Source organism: Selaginella moellendorffii, unplaced genomic scaffold (genome assembly GCF_000143415.4).
Source record: "Selaginella moellendorffii unplaced genomic scaffold, v1.0 SELMOscaffold_161, whole genome shotgun sequence".
NCBI lineage: Eukaryota > Viridiplantae > Streptophyta > Lycopodiopsida > Selaginellales > Selaginellaceae > Selaginella > Selaginella moellendorffii.
In genome coordinates, this window is record NW_003314422.1 from 87,099 (window position 1) to 97,378 (window position 10,280).

Below are 10,280 nucleotides of genomic sequence, written 5' to 3' on the forward strand. Positions count from 1 at the left end.
TGTCAACAATGCAGTGGAGGCCTCGCCAGTGTTGATTCTGATCTGATCCAGGTCCTTTCTTGGAATTTTTCTTGCTTGGTTCCAAAACCATACTGGGTTTCTGGAAAGGGATCAGAGTTTCCAGGTCGAGAAAAGTAGAAAAAGAAAAAGGAGAACAAGAGAAAACAATGCCTGGGTTTGGCTCCTCGTGGCTCTCTTCGTCCCCATTCAGGCAAGTATAGTTTTGAACAGTCAAAATGGATTTGTTCTGTTCTTTTTTTGTCTTTCTTTTATATGCTGTGAATCGATCAAATCGAGTGTAAATCTTTGGAATGTTTCCAGGGGCAAACGCAGCACGGACTCATCGTCTCCTGCCAAGTACCAGCGCTCAGCAAATGCCACGACCAAAGGCGAGCAGCACACGGCAAAGCAGCCAAAGTTTCAGGTGCGTGTGCATGAGCTTTCATTCCATTTCTTTTTACCTTTTCTTTCTCCTGAGGGAACGCCCCAGAATCTAGAAGGAGTTTTGTGAAAAAATTTAATGTTTCTTTTCAAAACGAAGAAGCCCAGGAAACTCACACAAAAGCTTCGCTGTGTTTTTTCTCTTTGTTTTTTTTTTTTTACAGTTCCAGACTCTTGTGTTCAAGGTTCAAGTCCATTGCGATGCGTGCATGGGGAAAGTGAAGAAGGCAATTGCCAGCATTGAAGGTAAGGATCTCATTTTCCATTAGAATCTTTCAGTCTATAAAAATCCCTCCTTTGTGAAAATTGTAGGAGTTGAATCGATTTCTGTCGACTTGAAGCAGAAGAGGATCACTGTTACGGGTCACTTTGATCAGCAAAAGCTCCTCAAGAGGGTGGCCAAGACTGGAAAACAGGTGGAGCTCATCACCACCAAAGATGGAAGCAGCAGCAAAAACACCACCACCACCAACAACAACGGCATGATCGATCAGAAGCCTCTCATGGTTTTCCCGATGGATTCCAGCGCCACAGGAGCAAACGCTCCACTTTTCTCCCTGCAATTCTCGCCTGCCGAAGCCATCAACAGCAACAGCAACAGCAGCTTCATGTTCAGCGATGAGAACGTAAACGGCTGCTGCATCATGTAACTTTTGGGTTATAAAAACATCCTTGCTTTAGCCTTTGTTTTTAAAATCCTACTTCCCTGATCGATCGAGCAGATGTCAATTCGTGGCGTGGCATGGAATTTTTATTCGCACCCGCGAATCCAGCATCCCTCGGGGAACCAAAACCGTAAAAAAAAAGAGAACAATCCACACCCGGAAAAATCTTCCCGTTTGAGAGGGATCAAACTCAAGTGCCGGCACGCAAGGATTTCAAACGAAAACCGTGATGATGTTATCGTACAATGGAAAGAAACATAACCAAACGAATCTAATGCTAATCTCTCAAGGAGATCATCAAGAGGGAAAAAAAAGAAGAAATGAGCCAAAGAGCTTACATGATAGAGCAACTGTTTGCATTGTCGTCGCTAAACATGTAGTCCATGTCGCTGCGAACTTGGGGTGTCACGCGATGGATGTACGGAGCCATATGAGCGGTGTTTTGCTGCGACCTCTTGTCGACCTGGATGGTGTACGGCTTGGTCGTGGCGACGTGATGATCCGCGATGATCAGGGCCGGCTTGCTGTTGTTGCTGTTGCCGCCGCTCATGTGGCTGATTCCGGACGAATCTTTGGATCCCACAAGCTCCACGCTCTTGCCCGTCTTGGAGACCTTCTTGAGCACCTTCTTGGGGTCGATGTAGCCCGTCACGGACACCTTCTTTTGCTTTTGGTCAACGGAGATGGAGTCAACACCTGTTTGAACGGTTTTGAATCAGTCCGGGCTGGATCACGATAAAAGATCTTTGAACATATACCGTCAATGTCTGCAATGGCCTTCTTCACCTTTCGTATGCAAGCATCACAGTGGATCTGAACCTTGAGAACAATGGTCTGCGAGAAAAGTATAAAATCACAAAGGAGCAACGGAAAGATGAGGAAGCTGCTGTCTAGCAAGAGCAGAGACTTCCATTCTGTACCTGATACTTGTTCATTTTGTAGGCTGGCTCCACCTTGCCGCCCTTGTGCTTCCCATGGAGGGAGTATAAGTTGTTGGTGTTGCGATAATAGTCCGAAGATTTGGGAGTGGAGTAGTAGACAGACTTGCCGTTGTTTGCAGCAGCAGCAGCAGCAACAGCGACGGCGGCCGGGGAGTAGTAATTCTTGCCGGATTTACCATGGCGGCTGTGGTTTTGGGCGTGGCCGGGCTGATGGGACGAGTAGTAACTCCCCTTGTTGTTACCAGTGGAGTAGTAATCCGGTGACTGGAGGCTGGATGAATCATACTCTTCCAGTTCTTCGTCGCTGTAACTTACGTCTGAGAAGTAACTCTTCGGCGACCCCTTGCTCTTCTTCCCTGAAGACTTGTACATTTCCTTTCTCTCTCTCTCTTTCCCTTGTTTTGCTTCTGATCCTGATCTAACTAGAGCTTTCTATCGAGGAGACGAGAAGAATGTAGAGCTTAAACTACAAGAGGCGTAAGAAACACTCGAGACTGGAAGTCTTTATATATCCTCGATTGATTTGGCGCTGCTGAACAGAGAGTGAGTCTAGAGAAAGAGAAAGAGTGCACAGACAACATGAGCTCTACGCATTCTCAGGCGGTCAGGGGACAGGCGGTCTAGCTAGCATTAGAAGGACCTGGGAACTACACTTAAATGCAAAACATCCATGCTTTGTACTTAAGTCTCCTGGTTTAAGTAGTCGGTCAGGTGTTGGCCTAGATTTTCACCAGTCTTCCAGATTTCAAAATCTATCTTTTCTTGAAAAGAAATCTTACCTAGTATGGATTGAGACGTGTGTCCATGGTCGGCATGCTCACACTGTCTTGGAAGAAGGGTCCAACGAGAGGAAGCCAACACATTAGAGAATCATACTTCTAAAGAAGGGTATTATGGTGTTATTCCACCTGTAATTAATTCTCGATTTTACGAATTTAAGTTAAACTAGCATAAATATTACTTTATTTCAAACAATTTTGAATTTAACTATTGTGTGATTATGTAAATGATAATGGATATACTTGGAATATTCTTGGGTATTCTAGTATATTCTTATGTTTATTATATACATATTTAAAACTTATAAAAGTTCTTAAGCTCTAGCATATTTTACAATCTAATGGTTTTGATATTAATCTTCTGTTTATAAATTATAAATATTCTTATAATTTCTTGTAGTGTTTTAAATTTCAATGGATAAAAATATATTTTTTTTTGCATTGAGGCTTCCTTATGGGCAATTGCAAATTTGAAGTTGAGGGATCATGTTAGGGTCTAGTGGAGCTCAGTATTAAACTTTTCTATGCTGGATGTTGAAAGATGTAAATGCAATGTCTATAAGAATTCTTAATTAAAAATTCACATCTTCTTATGCTCACAGGAATAATCTCTAAATTGAAATCTAAGTATGTGCTTTAAAACCATTCAACATTTCCTTTGGATTCTCACATCAACTTTCTCTATTTCTTGCCTGGTGAGCAATCTCTATTACAATTTGGACACGTTCAAGCAATGTGGTTATAAGAACAACTAAATCTATATATCTAGCAAGGTGAAAAAAGTATTCAATCCTTGTTTGTAGAAATTTAATGATTTCTTTTACAAATCCATTATTTTTTCCTAAATTACTGATCAATTTGTAAATTTAAGTATAAAATATTTTAGATCTTGATAATAGAAGAATTTATATAACTGGTATAAAAATACTAGCATATTGAATAAATTTTAATAACAATTTATCATTTATGTCATAATACGTAATATCATACTCCCTTATCTAAATCTACTTTTCATATCTAGCATCTAGGTGTCATATATTCTTTTTCTAGAATATTACTTAGGATTATGCTTTTGATCTAATGGTTGAAATTTAAAAATTCAAAACATGTCAAACACTTCAATTTGACACTCTAATCAAGTTAGGTTAATACCACTGTTTATTTTGTACTTTTTAGCTTGCCAAGAATTGGGTGTGCAATAACAACTAAATCAATCAAGTAGACAAGATCAAAATCTTCAAATTCCACACATAGGTGTTACCTACCTACAAGTAAGTATAGACACCTTTACTTTCTTTATTTCCAAAGACAATTGCTATTGTAATTGTAATGGAGCTAGTGTGCTTGGTGATTGATTGTCCTCAGATGGATGGATTGGATGGATATGAGAATTGGTAGTAAAAGCATGAGGAGTTATACCATATGCTATAAATGCCACTATCAACTAAATTTGATTGTTCAACTACAATTTCATAGCATTGAGCAATCACACTAATTGCTGCTCTAGAGTCAAAAAAGGAAGAGGCTATTGCTCTATCATAAAGATGAATAAAAAGAAAAAAAAAAGCAAAAAAAAATAAATTGAAAAAGCTATAAGAAAAGCTCAATTTAAATAAAATCCTAAATCCAAGCACTCCTCAAGGACAATCAAAATTGCCCCTTCCACCAATGTGAGTGCATAGAAGATAGATTGGAATATAGAAATGTGCATATTAATTAGCCCAAAAACCTTAGTTTATATACAAAAGCAAATGGTCCAAATTGAAATCAATTCACTACATTAATATTAGTATATGGCATCATAACTGTACACTTTGACCATAAAACACAAATTAAATACTTAAAATATTTTTTATTTGTGAATGACAATGTTTATTTATTTATCCATCAACTTTTCTCTATTTTGAGCTTGTATTAAAGTCATTGATTTTATTCTCTATAGCCAAGTCAAGATGCTCTAGATCCTCCTTCCAATTTAGCTAAACATGCAATTTGACCAATCCAAGGACAAAGTCAGTCAATCAAAATTTTCAAATTCCATAGCACACCCATAGGTATTACATACCTATAAGTATTGGCTTTTAGTAAAGACACCTTTACTTTCTTTATTTCCAAAGATAATTCTATTTGTCGCGAATGTGACTTCGGTTATCAAAAGTTACTTATCGGTCAGTCCTTACGGACTCTCTTTCTTTACTGCTACGACGGCAGAAGGTCAGTATTGCTGGACCTGTTATCAATCTTCGTCTAAGCTAGTTGAGAAACTGGTCTTCATGTGTGCACTTGACCAAATGAGCATAAGGAAGGAATTCCTAAGTGTGTATTTAGTTAAACATACTTGACCTGGTTAGAGAAACTCATTCGTTGACTTGCACTTGCTAGTGTTGGGAACCCCCGCGATATTGAACTTGGTCCCTCAATATTTGCTAAATGATAGCTTACCATGTCTGCCAAACACCCTCGCTATCATGCCCTTAGCATTAGTCTCAATTCGGTCCCAAATGTTATTTATGAAAAGTGTCTAGATTTGCTCATTTGGCATATTTACGGAATATAGAGATTGTATTCCAATACCAAGACCAACACGCAAAACAGAGCCAAACAGAGTCTACTGCTATTTCAACATACCGGTGGCCTAAAGTGAGGATATGGGTACTCCACTAGCTAACATGGAAAGTTGCTCTGTAGTCTGGTTCCGTCACTCCTTGGCTCCATGCTTAGGAGTTTGGCATTGTTCCTTTGTTTAGTGGCCCAAGGCCATGAACCTCGGGTTTTGCACCACTGTCCTTTGGACACATGGCATATAACACATGGCATGTGTCACGTGGCATAAAAAGGGTTAAGGTTCTGCTTCGTGGTGTTATCCTATGGTAAATCACCATAGGATAAAGGGTCAAAACCACGTGCGCTACATTTGGTATCAGAGAGTGAGTCTCGGTGAGTTTTATCCAATGAGACTGGGCAACTAGTCTCGTTGCATACGTAGAGATGAAAATGATAATCCGAGTGGGTACATGTTTGGGTGTAAGGGCTTCGCATTCGTTTTTTGGGTATGGATTTTGGTTACCTTTCGTACCATATTGCATGAGCTTGCTCTTGGGCTCACTAGAGGGATTGTTGTTCCATTCGCATGAGTTTGCGCTTGGGCTTGTGAGTGAGGCACATTAGCACAAGTTTGAGCTTGGGCTCATGAGTGAGGTGCATTAGCAACTCAAGGTTGCACTTTGAGTTGGCAGGATTAATGTTAGCCTATCAGTGGTTCCATGAGTTGTTTCAATGGTTCCATGAGTTGTACCTTGTGCCATGGGTGAAAGTAAACCTTCCCTGGGTTTGTTATGAGTGGTAAATAGGCTGGTCCGTAGCTGTTTAGCACAGCACTAGTGGATCCTTCCTAAGCATGATTACAAGTGAATCAACCAAGACTATAGAGATTAGTCTATTGGTTCAAGTTGTCATTGCCGTGCTCTCTCATAAACTTTTCTTGGATTGGACCGAAAGTAGTGTGAAAGCAAGTTTGAGGTTTAGTCAAATATGAGACCGAAAAGAGAGTCATCGGGGACGAAAGATCAAACACGAAAATCATTTCCTCTTTTTGGAGAGATGATTTGCAACAAGGTGTGACTCATTGCTTGTATTCATATTATGTAATCAAGAGTTCTTACCTTAATGCATGTTGGAAATGATGGTCTTACAATTGGCAAGTTGTGGGATGGATAGTGGTGAAGCGCTATACCATTTTGTCTAGGCTTGCTATTGGAAAACTTGGGTTGTAATGCTTAATTCTTTTCCGGGACTTTACTATTGCCCCTTGGGTAGCTTGGTGTTAGATTAGTTTTGAGTTTGGTTGAAAAGAGAGTGGCATGAATTTGTTTGTGTTGTGAACAAAAGTTAGTGATATTGAGTGTTGTAAATCTCTATTGGTGGGGTGTGGCATTTATGTTGCATTTTGTCGAATCAAGTTGACACTTGATACTCACATAAATCTTTGTAGTAGTGACATGGGCATTGCATAGTGTTGCTTGATTGATGATCAAGACATTGTGATTTTTCATATCATATCTATGTGATAATGAGTAATGTGTTTACAAAGTTGCTTGGTTAAACAATGATCAACCCCAATGTGGTTGATGGTGAAACTAGTTTACTTGCAAATAGTAGCATTGTAGTAACTTTGACTGGATTCCTGATGGTGATTCATTATACTAAGCTTAAGTTAGTTCCTTAGTTTCTTGAGTTAGCCCATTGAGGTGTTGGAAAAGGTTATAGCATTCACTTGCTATGGCTTATCAATTAATCCATTAACACTTGGAGTAGATTGTTAGATGGAAAATGTGTGTAGTTGAGGCATTGATATTGCTAGCACTTGTGTTAGTGGAAGTGGCATTGTTGTTTTGAGTGATGAGGAATTTTCCTTAGAGCTTGATTTTCCATGTCATTTTTCTTGTTAATGTTTTGGCTTCACATTGGATCTTGAAAGTGGTAGAAGAAGAGTGTTAGTGCAATATGGATATCTGAAGATATAATCTTCGTGATCAAGCCTTGGATGTTCATTTTGCATTTTGCGGATATCGGTGTTGGATGTTGGAAAAATGGGCAAAGATGTTCGAGGCTTAAACATACTATGGGTCATGAGAATTTGTGTTGAGGTGAACCTATGTGAAGTTGTTAGTAGGAGGAAGTTGGTTAAGTCTTGAAAGTTTGTATTTCTGGACTGAGAGTCATTCTTTCTCTAGGATGGAAAAATTTCCACAAATTTTCTTAGATTTATCCAATGGATAATTTATTGATCATTTTGTCTGAAAACCATTCCGATTTTGTAAGCTGGTACAAACTAGTGAAGGGCTTGGAGTTGGCTTCGGTTAGCTTAAACCTTAGTATGTAGTTTGTATGATGTGGCCCAAAAGGGATGCTGACTTTTGGGGCTAAAGTAATTGAGTTGGATAGAGTCTAGAGTTGGTGTAAGAAACTGGCCATTGCACTTTTCCCAGAAAGGTGACCCTTGTGTGTTTCTTTTATAGCATTGTGCTTGGTGGCAGGTTGCACTTTGCATTTAGTTAGACTCTATGAGAGTAGTGGGCTCTCACTGATCTTGACTTAGTCTTGGTGGCCTTACGCCTTGGCTGAGGATGATGATGTCTAACTTAGTTGTTTGTAGTTGAGATGTTGGTACTCATATTATAGCTTTGTCTAAATGGAGGTTGTGTACCAATATGAATCCATCTCATGGTCATCACTTTAGTTTCGAAGTGTTGATCATGCATAGCTAGCTTCTTCAAGGCATGCTTAAAGTTATTGGCTAAATGCATTGGTGTGCTTGTCACGGTTGAGTTGGATTTGAGTAGTCATTTAATTCATGTTTGTCCATGAACCTTTATCTCATACTTGGGGTATTACATTCATGTTAGATAAGTGTATGACTCGATGACGTGAGTTTAGTGCTTAGGTCTTGTGGAAGGCAAGTTGAAGAGTGATTGTTGGTTGCTTGACAACTAATGATTGCTTGTAGACTTCATCGAAGACTGTGACATTTGCTTCGCTCGATGATGATGTAGTAGTGATAAGTTTGCTTTACTGGATGGTGTTGCGGAGGATCGTATTGTTAGACTTACATGGGTTTTCCATGTTGGCATATTGACTCCACCTAAGCTCTATTTCGTTAAAGTGGGAATTGTCATTATCCCACTTGTAAAATAAGGTTTCCAAACCTTTATATAGTATATAAATATAACAAAATTCAACTGCATTGAGGCACATGCCATTTTATTTTAAACAAGGAAATGTCTACTCAATCACTTCTCCTCCCCCTGCCACTGCTTCACCTCTCTCTTCTCCTTGTCATTGTCGTCCAATTTCTTTCCATCCTTTTAATATTGGTTCAGTTGCTCCGAGTCTAGGTAGAGCCCAAGTCCCCATTCAATCTTTACTTTCCCCTTATTAATAAAACAACTTCGTAGACTTCCAATAACATGCTGTAACACTTCTAGTATAATGCAAATCCTCTCAAAGAATTGTCTTTTAATATTAATACAATGGCATGGAACCCCATGCCATAATAAGTTACATTTTTAAATAAATACATGCCATCTCAGACTGTTATTTTTTGCCTCCAACGCCTATACAATAATCTTGGAATTTCATCACTCTCCACACTATTAGGATTTAAACCCAATAGTAATGCCATCTCTTCTCTAATACGTCCACGCTCATGTTCAGTGGTCGAAGAACTCATCCGGTTGAGCAGATTATGGAGATGCGGATAGTGCTTGGCTAGACAATATACATGCCATAAATGATGACTGGTGTCTGTCCAATCAAATAGCTTTTGATATACCATTCCATCTGCCATTTGGTTGATTTCTGCAGCCACCTCCTGGACTGGCCGGTTCTCTATCACCATCGCTCCAAGCCGTTTTGCAAGGTCCCCCAGAACATACGGTTTCTTCTCCCTAGTTTCCATACTGCAAGAGATGGGGTGCACTGCATATGTGTGCGTGTTCGCTGCAGTTTTAATCGGCGAGTCATCGATGATGAGGATTTCACTTGACCTAGCAGTCCGGTTCATCACTACAGCCTCTGGCTTGACGAAGATGGGCTTGCTACCCCTCACATGGACCATAGTCAAGCAATCCTCCTGCGTTAGGAGAAAGTCAAATGGTAATATTACTCGCGTCTGATCGTGCATCATCTGTAGCAACGTTAATGCATTGTGGCGCATCATGGATGTCCAAACTCCCAATTGCAAATTGAACCTGGCCCTCTGTTTTAAGTGTCGCATGGTCATTATTAGATCCCGCAGTTTCTCCCGTGTGATTAATGTGAATCTGTCTCTTTTGACCAACTTGCGACTGCAGGCTTTGGAGGGTGCAGTGACATTCGAGGACGAGCCACGCTCATGGGAGAAAAGGACACCGTTCAGATCAAAAATGATACAGTACCTTCGCCGTGACTCTGAAATGAAATGCGTCAGCATAAAAAATGGTACAAGTCAATTTTACCATCTACAATATTAGCGAATGGTGCTCCCGATGGTCGTTGAGAGGGTTTTGGTCGAGGAAACGTGAAGGGCGGAAATACTCTCCTCTGCAATGTGGGGTCAATCGCATCCGATGGTGTGTGGGCACATGCCATTTCAGCTGTAGACTCTGGTACAACTGGCTCAACAGTGGCATGGGGTGGTTCTGATGGCGTGTGACCACACGCCATTTCAGCTGGTGCCTCCGTTGGCAAAGTGGACATGACCGAACAGGCAGCAGGGGCGGTGTAGGGAGGTTCCAACGGCGCGTAGTCAGACGATTGGGCACATGTTGAGTCCGTTGGAAATGAGGATACGACCGGCTCGGCGGCTAGGGCAGCCTTATGCGGGTCCAATGGCGCCTGGTCACCGTCAGTTGGATACGTGGACAAGATTGACTCAGTGGTATGGGCAGCATCAAGTGGAGCGTGGTCAGCTTGCT

The 10,280-nt window shown here is 40.5% G+C and overlaps 2 protein-coding genes across 2 annotated transcripts; one reads left to right on the forward strand and one right to left on the reverse strand.

The window, feature by feature from the left end:
- Nucleotides 1–101: 101 nt before the first annotated feature.
- On the forward strand, nucleotides 102–1,133 carry LOC9663355 (heavy metal-associated isoprenylated plant protein 28). The gene is made up of 4 exons (XM_002993467.2): nucleotides 102–211; nucleotides 322–424; nucleotides 606–687; nucleotides 754–1,133. The coding sequence occupies exons 1-4, from the start codon at nucleotides 168–170 to the stop codon at nucleotides 1,089–1,091; spliced, it is 567 nt and encodes a 188-aa protein (XP_002993513.2). The 5' UTR covers nucleotides 102–167; the 3' UTR covers nucleotides 1,092–1,133.
- A 184-nt stretch (nucleotides 1,134–1,317) lies between these two features.
- LOC9663356 (heavy metal-associated isoprenylated plant protein 28) lies at nucleotides 1,318–2,685 on the reverse strand. The gene is made up of 3 exons (XM_002993482.2): nucleotides 2,027–2,685; nucleotides 1,865–1,940; nucleotides 1,318–1,802 (listed from the first exon to the last, which is right to left on the reverse strand). The coding sequence occupies exons 1-3, from the start codon at nucleotides 2,417–2,419 to the stop codon at nucleotides 1,441–1,443; spliced, it is 831 nt and encodes a 276-aa protein (XP_002993528.1). The 5' UTR covers nucleotides 2,420–2,685; the 3' UTR covers nucleotides 1,318–1,440.
- Nucleotides 2,686–10,280: the final 7,595 nt, after the last annotated feature.

Coding starts and splice junctions, on each gene's coding strand:
- LOC9663355 (XM_002993467.2), top strand. CDS start 168: ATGCCTGGGTTTGGCTCCTCGTGGCTCTCTTCGTCCCCATTCAG. Junction 212..321: donor CTCTCTTCGTCCCCATTCAG/GCAAGTATAGTT, acceptor GAATGTTTCCAG/GGGCAAACGCAGCACGGACT. Junction 425..605: donor CAAAGCAGCCAAAGTTTCAG/GTGCGTGTGCAT, acceptor TTTTTTTTACAG/TTCCAGACTCTTGTGTTCAA.
- LOC9663356 (XM_002993482.2), bottom strand. CDS start 2,419: ATGTACAAGTCTTCAGGGAAGAAGAGCAAGGGGTCGCCGAAGAGTTAC. Junction 1,941..2,026: donor ACAAAATGAACAAGTATCAG/GTACAGAATGGA, acceptor CTTTTCTCGCAG/ACCATTGTTCTCAAGGTTCA. Junction 1,803..1,864: donor GGCCATTGCAGACATTGACG/GTATATGTTCAA, acceptor CCGTTCAAACAG/GTGTTGACTCCATCTCCGTT.